The 15115-nt window shown below is 43.0% G+C and overlaps 1 protein-coding gene across 1 annotated transcript in view; it reads left to right on the forward strand.

Annotated features, from left to right (window-relative positions):
* The first annotated feature begins 551 nt into the window (after nucleotides 1–551).
* The window catches only part of LOC134608512 (gamma-glutamyl hydrolase-like), a 45202-nt gene continuing 30638 nt past the window's right edge, over nucleotides 552–15115 (forward strand). Inside the window, exon 1 of the mRNA XM_063451363.1 lies at nucleotides 552–842. Coding sequence (XP_063307433.1) covers nucleotides 554–842 — 289 coding nt within the window. The 5' untranslated portion in view covers nucleotides 552–553. The remainder of the gene's footprint in view (nucleotides 843–15115) is intronic.

Raw genomic sequence — 15115 nt, forward strand, 5'->3', positions numbered from 1 at the left:
AGTCCCCTTGAAACAATTTTTCCATCACTATTGTGGCCAGAAAGAGTCCCTGTGGGTTTTAAAATTCGCCTGCCTATTGAAGTCTATGGCGGTTCGCCGGGTTCGCCCGTTCGCGAACATTTGCGGAAGTTCGCGTTCGCCGTTCGCGAACGGAAAATGTTATGTTCGCGACATCACTAATTATCATTGTTATTTTCAGTTAGTGTATATTATCATTGTTATGGGATATTATTAGTGTCAGTGTATATTTCAGGCAGTGTATATTATCATTGTTATGGTATATTATCAGTGTATATTATCAGTGTATATTATCATTGTTATTGTATATTATTAGTGTCAGTGTATATTTCAGTCAGTGTATATTATCATTGTTATGGTATATTATCAGTGTTATGATATATTATAAGGCCAGATGTTACTGTTCCCGTGCTAGTGTGACTGCCCCTCCTCCCCTCCCCCTATCTCACTCACACTCACACAGCCAGCCCTCGGTGTGAGTGTGGTGTGAGCTGGCTGACAGTGTGAGGAGGAAATCCATGGCCCGGGCTCGCTGATGCAATGCGGTCTCTCTGGCTGTGAGTTCAGGAGGAGGAGGAGGGGGAGCCAGCGGCTGATGGCTCAGTGCCAACATGACCAGTCACCGCGCGCGGGGTTGGCTCTCCTATCCTGGAGGCTGTGCCGAGCGCGGGCAGGAATCCGGAGGAAGAACTGCTCCAGGAGACAGTGTGCCATCATGGGCTCCCTGGCCGTCCTGCTGCTCGGCGCTCTGCTGCTCTACTCGCGGTCCCTGGCCTCCACTCTGCATGGACACGGCCAGCCTGTCAACACCAGACCTATCATCGGTAAGAGACCCGCCCAGGGGCCAGCATGGACAGGCATCCCTGGGATTGCAGGGTGTTGGGTATCACAATGTATCACTGGCTTCCACTGACCATCTGAGTGTAATAACTCTGTATGATGACGAGGGACCACAGCACCAGAGACAGATGTGTTGTAGTGATTGGCCCAACCAGACTTGCATTTAGTAAGATAACAGGAAAGAGATAGTGCTGAGAGAGACAGAGACAGAGAGAGAGAGAGATCACACTACATTTGTGATCCCGAAGCCCATATTTTATTGTATCACTATAAATAGTTACACTAGCATATCTCCTTAATTTACAATTTCTCTGTTACTAAAGCAGTCTGTTCTATACTGATTCACTGCTAGCTATCAATTTCTATTTATTGTCCTGCTATTACTATCACTAATCCAGTCTATTTATAAAGAAATCTATTCTAAATGGTACAAACCCGATAAGGAAAGATGAGTAAACATGTTCAGGGAGGGTAGTGTAGTTACATATTGAATGACGCAGAACAAATGTGCTTTTATTTTCCAATAGGTATCAGAATACAACATGATTTGTTTGTTTTTCCTATCATATCTTTTAGAGTTTAACAGTAAGAGTAAACCTTTGAACGAGCTCTAGTTCATTTTAGACTTTACTTTAAAAAAAGAAATACTCCGATTTAAGTTTAGAAAAAAACAACTTGTACAGTTGTCCGAACTAATTAACATCTTTTGTTTTAAAAGAAGAACACAACAACAGAGAGTTCAATGATACAGATTTTAAATAATGATATAAATAATAGATAACATTAAGCTTATATTTATTAGCATCTAAAACAAATGCAATACATACACACACAGACTGCTGAATACAGACACACACTGCTGAATACTTAAAGACTGCTGAATACACACACATACTGCGTTGAGGGATGCAGTGTACGTGTTTGTGTGTGTGTGTGTGTGGGGGGGGGGGGGGGTGGTAGGTTGCGGACTGTGGAGGGTAGGGGTGCTGTGTGTGGCAAAGATACATAAAAAAAAAGATTGAAGAATCTTTATCCCCCAAAGGTAAGAAGATGGGAGGGGAGGGGGGGACAGACCCCGTGGTCCGGTGGTGTTAAGTATGTGGCTGGCTGCAGCTCTGGTGGTTCGGTGGTGGTAAGTATGTGGCTGGCTGCAGCTCTCCTGTCCTCCTGCACAATGCTGGAAGGACAGCAGTGCTGCAGCCTGCTCGCGGGAGAACAGGAGAGCTGCTTCCCAGATCCCTCCCCCTGCCTCCATGTCCTCCCGTCACGAAAGCAGAGTAGACGCCTGCAGGCGTCAGCGCCCCCTCCCTCTGTGACCTATGGCCACATGTCAACAGAGAGGGCTTGGCATGCCACCGGTTCGCCATCACTGCCTTATACCAACCCCCTAACCAAATGCTTGTTGAGTGATGCCATTTCCCCTTGCCTGAAGGAGAGGGAAGGTGGACTGTCACTTCCGCTCGCGGAGAGGGATGGCAAGTCAAGAGGGGCATATTTATGGGAGGACAGGGATAGCAGAAGGAGGGAGCTATACCACTATTGGCTGTCTAGTGCCAGCATGCTGTGTCTGCTGGCATCAGACGCCAGTTGTGCACATAATTTATATTAGCCAGACCAAAACTCTTCTTGACTGCCCAATGAGGAATTACACTTTCGGCCATTGATGATCTCAGCTAATGAGGCGGAGCTGGAGCAGGGAGACCGGTGCTGCGGAGGCTGAAAGGTAAGTAAGTCATCTTTTTAACCCTATTTGTATTCCCAACACCATAGTTTTCCTTTAAAGGAACTCTATAGGGTCAGGATCACAAAAAAACACCATATTGGTTGCTTGCCCTCTTTAGCCTCCATAAAAGGTAATAAAACTTACCTTATTTCCAACACTGCCTGCGTCTGCTAGTGTTGGCCCTTCCCCGGATCCGCTTCCTTGCTGACATCATCAAAAAATGTTTTTTTTTTTTTTTTTAACCAATCCAATGCTTTCCGATATGGGACTGCGCCATCCACCGGCTTGGCCAATCAGCACCTCCTCATAGTGATGCAGTGAATAAATGCATCTCTATGAGGAGAGTTCAGCGTCTCCATGCAGAGTGCGGAGACGGAGACACTGAACGGAAGCATCTCCAGGGCCGGACTGGCCCACCGGGATACCGGGAAATTTCCCGGTGGGCCGGTGCACTTGGGGCCGCACAGTGCAGCAGCCCTTCCTCTCCCCACACAGTACACACAGTGAGCAGCAGGCACTCCAAAGTGACCTGCTAATGCTGCTCGCGAGTGAAGGATAAGGAGCAGGGAGGGAGGCAGTCCTGTGCCTGCCTGTCAGCCTTCACACACAGGAAGCATATAACCCGGTAATCAGGCAGAGCAGGGCAGCCCACGCGGGTCCTCTGCCTTTTGCTTCCTGTGTGTAAAGTGCTGGCAGGCAGGGAGAGGAGTGGTGGCAGGGAGAGGAGTGGGGCCAGACAGCTGCAGGCAGGGAGAGAAGTGGGGCCAGACAGAGCTGCAGGCAGGCTGCTTCTCAGCCAGGAGCTGAGCGAGCACGGAGCAAGGTAGGATTCATAGGGTGTGTGTATATTTGAGTGTGTAATTGTGTGTGGGAGGTGTTTTTGAAGATATTATGTGAGTGTCAGTATGGAGTTCTGTATGTGTGAGTGTAAGTATGAGTCAATGTATGGATCAATGTATGTGTGAGTTTCAGTATGGGTCAATGTATGGATCAATGTATGTGTGAGTGTCAGTATGGGTCAATGTATGGATCAATGTTTGTGTGAGTGTCAGTATGGGTCAATGTATGGATCAATGTATGTGTGAGTGTCAGTATGGGTCAATGTATGGATCAATGTATGTGTGAGTGTCAGTATGGGTCAATGTATGGATCAATGTATGTGTGAGTGTCAGTATGGGTCAATGTATGGATCAATGTATGTGTGAGTGTCAGTATGGGTCAATGTATGGATCAATGTATGTGTGAGTGTCAGTATGGGTCAATGTATGGATCAATGTATGTGTGAGTGTCAGTATGGGTCAATGTATGGATCAATGTATGTGTGAGTGTCAGTATGGGTCAATGTATGGATTAATGTATGTGTGAGTGTCAGTATGGGTCAATGTATGGATCAATGTATGTGTGAGTGTCAGTATGGGTCAATGTATGGATCAATGTATGTGTGAGTGTCAGTATGGGTCAATGTATGGATCAATGTATGTGTGAGTGTCAGTATGGGTCAATGTATGGATCAATGTATGTGTGAGTGTCAGTATGGGTCAATGTATGGATCAATGTATGTGTGAGTGTCAGTATGGGTCAATGTATGGATCAATGTATGTGTGAGTGTCAGTATGGGTCAATGTATGGATCAATGTATGTGTGAGTGTCAGTATGGGTCAATGTATGGATCAATGTATGTGTGAGTGTCAGTATGGGTCAATGTATGGATCAATGTATGTGTGAGTGTCAGTATGGGTCAATGTATGGATCAATGTATGTGTGAGTGTCAGTATGGGTCAATGTATGGATCAATGTATGTGTGAGTGTCAGTATGGGTCAATGTATGGATCAATGTATGTGTGAGTGTCAGTATGGGTCAATGTATGGATCAATGTATGTGTGAGTGTCAGTATGGGTCAATGTATGGATCAATGTATGTGTGAGTGTCAGTATGGGTCAATGTATGGATTAATGTATGTGTGAGTGTCAGTATGGGTCAATGTATGTGTGAGTGTCAGTATGGGTCAATGTATGGATCAATGTATGTGTGAGTGTCAGTGTGGGTCAATGTATGGATCAATGTATGTGTGAGTGTCAGTATGGGTCAATGTATGGATCAATGTATGTGTGTGTCAGTATGGGTCAATGTATGGATCAATGTATGTGTGAGTGTCAGTATGGGTCAATGTATGGATCAATGTATGTGTGAGTGTCAGTATGGGTCAATGTATGTGTCAGTGTGGATCAGTGTATGGGTCAATGTTTGTGTGAGTGTCAGTATGGATCAATGTATGTGTGAGTGTCAGTATGGATCAATGTATGTGTGAGTGTCAGTATGGATTACTGTGTGTGAGTGTCAGTGTGGATCAATGTATGTATCAGTATGGATTACTGTGTTAGTGTCAGTATGGGTCACTGTGTTAGTGTCAGTATGGATCACTGTATGTGTGTGAGTATGGATCATTGTGCGCCAGTGTATGTGAGTGTGTGTGAGTGTATGTCAGTACGTGCCAGTGAGTATCCATTAATCAAAAATCCGTGTTTATGCTTGTGTTTTTTTTTTTTTTAAATGATATGTTGAATTAAAAAAATAAAATATAGCTTTGCTTTATCTATGTGATTTGTGAAAGTATTCTGCATAGATACATATGCACAAATGGTATTATATCACTATATATGTATATATGTATGTATGTATATAAATCGCAAGCATAATTTTAATAATTATTATGTTTATAATATATAATATTGTCATGCATAATACACTTGGAAATTACACACACACACACACACACACACACACACACACACACATATAATGTATGAAGGGTTTGACATTTGCCAAAGGGTTATTACTAATAGTTTTAATTTTAAAAAGTGAAAATGTAAATTTCATAATTTAAACCAAAATAGCGGATTTGAAACAAAATTTTAACTTGGGTATAGTGACAGCTTGACTATTTAGCAATTTACATTTTCATTCACAAAAATATTAGTTTAGTGGATAACCCTGCCTTTCTCTCAGTCGTTCATTCCCTGGTATCAAACTACATACAACGAAGAGTGCACTCATAGGAATGAGGACTAACCAAAATAAGATTAATTTAAATCAGACGTGCAGCAGCCTTCAGTCAATGTTTCATTCCCATTACTGGACCTTTCAAAATTATAAGGATGAAACGTTGAAGTAAGATGTTGCACATCTGATTAGAATAAAACAGCTCTTTTGTTTATTTTAAGTCCTGTGAGTGCGCTCCTTCTTGTTGGTTAAATAATTGTAACTGTATATCTGTCACAGCTGGCACAATTTATGATGGGGCTGGTATAACATTTTTCCAGGGCTGCTTTTTATTCCCAGTCCGGCCCTGAGCATCTCCAGTGGCATTTGAGGAGTGGCCACTGGAGGTGACCTTTTGGGGTAATGTAAACACTGCCATTCCTACGAAATACAAAGAAACAAGTCCTGCGCTCAAACTCCCATCACTCCTGGGTGGCAGCAATGACCATAGTACAGCCAAAATACATATAGTAGAAACCAAAGAAAAAGAGTTACCTGCGCTCTTTCCACTTCCCTATGTATTTTTAAACAAATTGAGGTTTCCTCTGAAATGCCTGAAGGTAATGATTATGCTCACCAGGACAAATACATTAAGCTGTAGTTGTTCTGGTGACAATAGTGTCCCTTTAAGTTTTAATTAGGGCAACACATGCAATGTTTATTCTGTTTATTTATACAAGTTTACATTGTTGCACTCGCTGGAAGCAGAAACAATAATTTCCATTCTCACCTTTCCACTTTTATTTACTAAGCACCAAATTGTGAATTGAAGACATTTTAAAATTTAGGCTAAAATTGCTAAGCAGGGGTTAAAGCGGCACTGTCATGCCGAATCCAATTTTTTTTTAACCCCCCTCCCGCCTCCACTACATCCAATTGACCCCCTAGTCACCCCCAAATCCCCCTAAGCCCCCCAGATTACCTATTTATTAATCTGTATTTTCTGCCCCAATCTATATTCAGGGAGCCGCCATCTTTGTGTGGGTAGGTGAAGTCCCTGTGGGACACGTCATCTGCCCACACTAGATAGCATGTGAGATTCCTGCACATGCCCAGTTAAACACTTGGACATGCGAACGGGAATTTCATCTATTCATTCATTCATCAGACAGACGAATGAATGAATAGAAAAATCAGATGAACAAACTAACACTGAGTATCAGTGTTCGTTTGTTCGTCCAGTTTATTACAAGGAGGGAGCTACCGGCGTGCAGCTCCCTCCTTGTAATATGTACAGATAGAAGCGGCAGGGAGCTGTGCTCCCCGCCACTTCATAAGCCCCCCAGGTCCCCCTCTCACCCCTGAGCGGCGGGTGGGGGCCATAATGATAACGAGGGGGGGGGGGACCTTCTGTCCTCCCCCCCTGGCCCCCACCCCTGAGCGGTGGGTGGGGGCCCTAAATAAAGAGAGGGGGGGGACCAACTGTCCTCCCCCGGCCCCCACCCCTGAGTGGTGGGTGGGGGCCCTAAAAAAACAATAAGGGGGGGACCTACTGTCCTCCCCCCCTGGCCCCCACCCCTGAGCGGCGGGTGGGGGCCCTAAAAAAACAATAAGGGGGGGACCTACTGAACTTAAAATAAAATAAAAAACCTGAGCGCAAAAAAAAAAAAACAGACGAAAAAGAAAAAACCTGAGCGCAAAAATATAATCCATCTTCACCCATGGAGGGCTCCGCGCAGACTGAGCTACGCAGGGCGGGGGAAGGCTTATAAAGCCTTCCCCCGCTCTGCAATTAGGCTAAGAACACTCTCATTGGTGGGTTTAAGCCAATCAGAGTGCTCTTTGTCATTTTACACAGCGTGGGAAAGTTCTTTGGAATTTTCCCACGCTGTCCAATCACAGTGCTCTATGTCATTTTACACAGCGTGGGAAAATTCCAAAGAACTTTCCCACGCTGTGTAAAATGACACAAAGCACTGTGATTGGATGGTTTTCAAACCATCAAATCACAGTCCTCTGTGTCATTTTCCACAGCGTGGGAAAATTCCAAAGAACTTTCCCACGCTGTGTAAAATGTCAAAGAGCACTCTGATTGGCTTAAACCCACCAATCAGAGTGTTCTTAGCCTAATTGCAGGGCGGGACAAGGCTTTATAAGCCTTCCCCCGCCCTGCGTAGCTCAGTCTGCGCGGAGCCCTCCATGGGTGAAGATGGATTATTATTTTGCGCTCGGGTTTTTTCTTTTTCGTCTGATTTTTTTTTTGCGCTCAGGTTTTTTATTTTATTTTAAGTTCGACAGGTATGATGGCTTTTTATTTGGCCTTTTTTGGGGCTGAAAAATTAAGATTTTAGAAAAAAGAAGACGTCAAATGGTAAGTTTAATTTTTTTTTACAGGTTCGTTATTTTATTCCCCCCCTCACTATTTTTAGGGTGAGGGGGGTAGGTAGGGGATAGTTTGATTTGGGTGGGGGGGTTGACTAGGGGCTTGGGACCCCTAGTCACCTTGATTGGGGGGGGGGATTTTCATTTAGGGCCCCCACCCACCGCTCAGGGGTGGGGGCGGGGGGGGGGGACACAGTAGGTCGCCCCCCCTTATTGTTTTTTTTAGGGCCCCCACCCACCGCTCAGGGGTGGGGGCCGGGGGGGAGGACGGTAGGTCCCCTCTCTTTATTTAGGTCCCCCACCCACCGCTCAGTGGTGGGGACCAGGGGGGAGGATGGTAGCCCCCCGCCATTCTTATCTAGGGCCCCCACCCACCGCTCTGGGGTGGGGGCGGGGGCAGGACAGTAGGTCCCCCCCCATATCTTTATTTAGGGCCCCCACCCACTGCTCAGGGGTGGGGGCCAGGGGGAGAGGACTTATTGTTATTTAGGGGGCCTCCACCAGCTGCGCAAGGGGGGTGGGGGGGAGGTTATTAGGTTTTTGTTTTTTGTTTGTTTTTTTACAGTGAGCAGCCACAGGCTGCTCACTGCTTACTAGACATGCCCCTACTCTCGGTATAGCGAGTAGGGGCATATTATTTACTAATACTAAGTAATTTTTACTTAGTATTAGTAAATGTGGCTGAAAGACCAATTTAGGTCTTTCAGCCTTTTAGTAGATAACTCCCTGATACCGTGGGAATTAGGGAGTTATCTACTAAGCGGCTGGAAGATGCAGCCGCGGCAATGAAAAGGATCGGAGTTTCATTCATTAGAATGAAATTGCGATCCGAACAAAGTGCCGAATTGCGTTCTAAAAGAAACGAACATACTGTTCTCATTCAGTTAGAACGCAATTCGGCAGTTTCGTCTAAAATGACAGGAAGCATCGTGGGAACACAGAGGAAAGGTAAGAATTATGGGAAAATTGCTCTGACCAGCGGAAATGAAGCACACTTTGCTCCTCCGCTGGTCAGAGCTGGTAAAGCGGAGGATTCCTCCATAAGGCAAAGAGTCCCTACTTTGTCTTATGATTTTAATGAAAACTAAAGAAGACAGGAAGAAAAGAAGAACAGATCCTGAGAGAGGGGGAGAAGAGGAAGAGATTGAGGAAAGGTAAGTTCGGCATGACAGTGCCGCTTTAAGGACAAGTTGGATAATTTTACCAAAGCAGCTATTTTGGCCTAAACTTTGCAATTAGTTTTCCAGTTCACTACAATTTATTAACTGAATACATTTTTTTTTTTAAATTTGACAATTTTTATTTTTAAAGTCACAAATATGCTTTTTGTGGGGGGTACAGAAGAGAAAGGGAATGGGGGAACATTCGACCATGGATAGTTGGTTTGACATTAAATTTGTTAAACATTCGGTTGAGGTTGGTACATAGTCGGGTGTCTTACAATTTTCCTATACATATACACACACTCTAGTTGTATACAATCCACGTTGTTTGCATTGTGTCTATCCCTAGTTTGTTCTCTCTCCTCCTCTCCCCCTCCTTAGTTTCTGGAAGTCAATGGCAAACTGAAACATTTAAACCTTAAACATTGAATCCACCTCCTTGAGGTGGCTATAGGGTTGGGTGGGTTAGGGTGGTGTAAGTGGGGCAGGGGGGGGGGGGGGGACTGGGTTTCCTTCCCGCCTTTCCCGTAGTTGCTAGTGTGTAACAGGGGTACCTGTTTAGGTTTTTTTTGGGGGGGTTTCTCCGAGTTGATTTCAATGGCTTATGATGCCTGTTTGTTTGTTAAATCTCCTGGGGGCCCGGTGACATCCGCCCCTCCGGGTTGTGAAGCAAGTCTTTCGCTATAGCTAGTCCTGAATTGATCCCACCCTGCCTTTGCCAGTTCCATTTTTTGTCATTTCCCTTCTGTTTCTAAGTATGTCAGTTCATATTTTTTTGGTTTTTTTTCTACCGTACCTATTATACCTTTAATTGACGGAGGTCTTGCCTGTTTCCAGTGCCTCGCAATGAGATAGAGGGTGGTGAGTAGAACGTGGGTTACCACCACTTTGTTCTCCCATAGTATGTTTGTGGGTAGACCCAGTAGTAATAGGTGCAAGGGTTTCTTTGGTATGGCTAGTTTCGCAATGTCGCTTACCATGGCATGTATCTTTGTCCACATTGGGAGGAGGACCGGGCAGGTCCACCATATGTGGAACATCGTGCATTTCTGTGTGCCACATCTCCAACACTTAGGAGAGCCATCTGGGTATATGTGTGCTAACCTGGCAGGGACCATGTACCATCTCAGTAAAAATTTTCTGTGCAGTTCTATGTGTGCTGCACAATATGTGATCCCTTTTAGTGCCCGCGGGCACATTTCCCACTGTGTATTTGAAATGGGTTCCTCGCAGTCTCTAACCCATTCTACTGCGTATTGGCATTGTTCAAAGGGTTGATGATTGTTTATTGCCTGGTAGCACACGGATAATTGTCCCCTCAATGGGGCAAGCCCCGCACATAATTTTTCAAATTGGGACATGGCCTTCCTGTGATTTTTGTTCTTTATTGGAGTCTAAAAAGTGTGTAACTTGGAGGTATGTGTATTGCATGGTCTGAGGGATGTCATATTTCATCGCTAGCTGTGAGAATGATAGCCTTTTGTCCCTATCGTAAAAGCAGTGGATGTGGTGGACCCCCGCTCGCTGCCATGCAGCTGCGTTGAAATGTGGAATCCAGTACAGTAAAGCAGATATTGGTGTGGCTTTGGATGCTTTCTGTGTCCTGACTAGCTGGTGTTTGCCCCATGTTTGTAACATGAACTGCATAATAGGCAACACGCCAGGAGCTTTGAGTCTTTGCTCCCTCGGCACCCAACATAATGTCGCCAATGGGGTGTCCAGAACCTCTTCCTCTATTGTGACCCATTGAGGATGGGTTCTGTACGTAATTACTTGTGTCAGTGGCGCCAACACCGCTGCTTTGTTGTACAAAAGGAGATCAGGGACCCTATGCCTCCCTCAGTGTAGCTTCTGTGCGGTTGTTTCATGGCTACTCTAGGTTTTTTTCCTGCGCAGACAAATCTCGTCTTGTTGCGCCTTTTTAAAGAAGGACAATGGCGCCACTATTGGCAGTGAATGCATTTATTTTAGACTTTATAGAGGGAGCATTCCATAATCCCTACTTCTACCTTGATGTTTTTTGTTGTTTTTTTTTTTTTTTCCCCTTGAGTCTTAGTAGTTAGGGCTAGAATTAGGTTTAGTGTTTAGGGTTACTACAATACTTATCCCCAAATTCCATTCTACTTATAGGTCTGTTGAATGTGCACAATTCTCACTACAAACAACTGGGCAATTGGAATAAAACCACAGGTTTCATTCTCTCCGTTGTTCCAGTAGGGATAGTTGCAAATGCAACAGCAAATATTACTTTTACATTAATGCATTATAAAATAATACAATTAAAAAAAAGTGCACAACAAGCATTATCACTTATCTTTAAAAAGTGGTCTCAATGCCAGCTTGGAGTATTACTTATAGAGAAAAATGATAGGGGAAAAAACCCTTCAACTGCGCCACAAGCTGTACTGCCATTTCGAGATATTTACATAAACCAAAGACCTAACAAGGCCTTGATTTACATTTTTGGATAAACTTTTTTATATTCATGTATTTATTTTTGCTGTGCAAATGAGTACATTCAGACTTGCGATGCCACAATAACAATGGCACGTTTCCGATCACATACACTGTGATATGTTGGTATGACATAGAAAGTAATTGCACAATTTTATGTGACTAAAATAACAGTAATAATAAATCAGGCTAGGTCATCAAGTCTAACTGTTAGGCAACAGTATAGGCGTAATATTTATCAAAGACAAACTGTAAAACAAGTAATGCTTGCTGAACAGGAATCATAGTTTACTACAATTGCCACTTAAAGGGATACTGTAGTGCCAGGAATACAAAGCTGTATTCCTGGCACAACTGATTTCGGCTGCCTCCCCCTTACTAGCGCCCCCTCCTACACGGTAAATAAAGGGTTCAAAACCCTTTATTTACTTACCTGATCGGTATCCCTCGGCGCTGGGTCAAAGCTCCGCCCCCTCATGCGTCCCGCGACAATACCGTGCACGCATTAGACCTCCCCATAGGGAAACATTGAATCAATGCTTTCCTATAGAGAAAAATCTGACTCTGGAGGTCCTCAGAGCATGAGGACCAAAGAGAGCAGACTTAGAACTGCAATGTAAACATTGCAGTTTCTCTGGAACTGCAATGTTTAACATTGCAGCACTAAGTGCAATAGGGACGCAGCACCTAGACCACTTCAATGAGCTGAAGTGGTCTGGGTGACTACAGTGTCCCTTTAACTTTCTAGGTGGTCCTGCTGCACAGGAAACTAAGCAGACATTATCATTTAATGCAGTGGTTTCCAAACCAGTCCTCAAGGCACCCCTACCAGTCCAGGATTTAGGGATTACCACGTTGTGTCTAAAGTGTTTTTTTTTTTTCTTTCTTATATCTTTTATATCTAAAAACATCTTAGACACAAAGGGGTAATCCCTAAATCCTGGACTGTTGGGGAGTACTCGAGGACTTGTTTAGAATCCACGGATTTCAAGTAAAGAGCACTAAATAACATGTTGATGTAACTTGCATCAGAAGAATTTGTTTAAATGTTTTCCACTGGAACTAAGGATATAACTCTACTGCTGCACTTCACCAGGTAGAGATCATAAGAGTAGGTAAAATAAAAATATTATTACGTTTAGGTAAAATCATGGGAGAATGTGCAGGATAGCATCAATACAGGGCATCCTTGCGGCCCCAGGCCTGTGTGAAAGCCATCATCATTAGTCTACTGACTCGTGTCTCTCGGAGGCCAAGTCCTTCCCCCACCAGAGGTAGTTGGAATCTGGGTGGTAGCTTGCGCTGGTGGTGTGTGATCTCCGCCAGGTCGATGCAGAGAGGCCAGGCCACTGGACTGAAGTAGGCAAACAGCAGAATGATGAGAATCTTGCATGATAGCAACTTTATTTACAATTCTATCCAAAAAATATTAAATCATTAGAAATGCTTATCTTAAATCATATTAGATATTTCTTGTGCTATTCTTTCTCTTTTTGTGCAAGTGTTCGTACGATATGTAGGTGTCAGGGCACCCGTGCACATGCCCATCTTGAGATGGTAAAGTTGTCCACAACATGGAAATACAGGGGAGTACCTTTTTACTTCCTTTTACTGCTTTATTTACTCTAGTAAGTAAGCTGCCGTAGCATTTACTGGAGTAAGGAATTATCACTTGCAGTGCCGAAAACAACTTCACTGAGTTGAGTGTTCCTTTAAGTCAATACTACAGTGAAAAACTTACTGAAATAATAAAAAATAAATAAATTAAATGTTTACAAATTAGTTGTTTTATTTATCAAATATTAAAATTGTTTTACTATTGTAAATAATTCTATTGCATTATTTATCAAAACACAGACCTGAAGCTAATGCATTGGTTTCTATGGCTATCCTAAAAATATTCTAAACTGCCCCATTACCACCATCTCATTTTAGTCGTTGTGCCTGACCAGAACACGTTTTTGTATCAGATAACAATGAGTCCATTCTGTTGCAGACTGGTTCTATCAGTTACAGTTGCTGTGAACTTTACATATGTTTGTTTCTCAAAGAACCGTGTCAAATCTTAGTTCAAAGACTGCGGAAGGGTAATGTTTGAGAAAATAATTGTTAAGATTTTTAAATGCCAAATGTCAACTGCAGTGTAATTTAAAGGAATACGTATCTCACTCTGTTTTGTCAATGAAGAGTTGTTCAGTTGATGCTCTCAGCCAATCAGAGACTTTGTGTTTCCAGCCTGGACTGTAGTGGATGTTCATGAGAGCAACCAACGTGCTCTGTGTTCAAGACTTTGAGGTTAAATTGTTTCTGATAAAGTTGTTATGGTGCCTCGTCATTGCATTCTGAAATATATCCAGAGTAGGAGGTCATGTTTTTAAAATTTGACTATAATTCTGCCTTGTTAATTATTCATTAAACTGGGAATTGGGAAGGTTGATAGAATAATTTTTATTTTAGGCCTCAATAATTAATAGCCTAAGTGGCAGAATCTAAAAAGCATCCAATCCACTCAATGTGTACATTGTACACCTCATTGTACACCTCTTGTACATTCATATTAGAAGCATTTCTAAACCTGTATAATGCTGAAGTGTGTAAATTGCCATTCATATTACTGCTCCGAACGTTGCTCTAAATAAAGAGTTAACTTGCCTTTAATCCAGCGTGAGATTATTTGCCGCAGTTCTGCTCCACCTCCCCAAGATCTCCTGACAATCTGGTCCTTCTCATTGCTAGAACATAAGGTGACTAACATTGGGCAGACAGGCCTGTACAGCATGTTCTAGGGCCCATATTCTGAGTTGTTAATATACCGTACATGAAATAGACATAAATCAGCAGTATAAATTAACTGAATAAATCATTAAGGACATGTTTGTTTTCCCATGAATTACAGGACTTGGCATAAGTAGCTACTTTCTTTTGTATGTAAATGCTTGTCAGAGAAGTGTTGGTACGAAGATATTAATTACACGTTTTGTGTAAAACACAAAACGTTAACTATACATGACGTGCACCACAAATCAGTGTCCTGAGTCCATTAACAAATGTACGTGACTTATGTTGTCTGAATTGTTATTTTCTTAATATAAATGTAAACTTGCTAGTTCTATTACAGCGAACCATAACGTTATTTAATCTCTTAAATTGTATTAAATAGACCTTCTTTCCTTTTACAGAGGTGTTATTGCACATAAGTGAAAGGGACAAATAAGGCACCATAACCACAACCTGGTCTGATCGAGTGTCATGCAGGAAAATTGTTAGCTGCATATGTTCCCATAAACATCTGCCCAATGTTTGTTTAAAAATAAATAAATCATGGACGCAGTCAGAGGCTTGCATTCACTTGCATAGTTCGGTCTTCTTTATTCTGTTAGTTTTTTCCATTAATGAGAAGCAACATGTGGCTGAATGGTTCATCAATGTGATTCTTCGGCTCATTTCTGTGATGCATTCCAAAGCATGTAGATATCATGCGGTTGTTTGTATGCTAATTATTCCTCCATTTATGGGAAGCTATTGGTTGGGTGAGATATTTCAGACACTAGGTTG

This window comes from Pelobates fuscus, chromosome 4 (assembly GCF_036172605.1).
Source record: "Pelobates fuscus isolate aPelFus1 chromosome 4, aPelFus1.pri, whole genome shotgun sequence".
Lineage (NCBI taxonomy): Eukaryota > Metazoa > Chordata > Amphibia > Anura > Pelobatidae > Pelobates > Pelobates fuscus.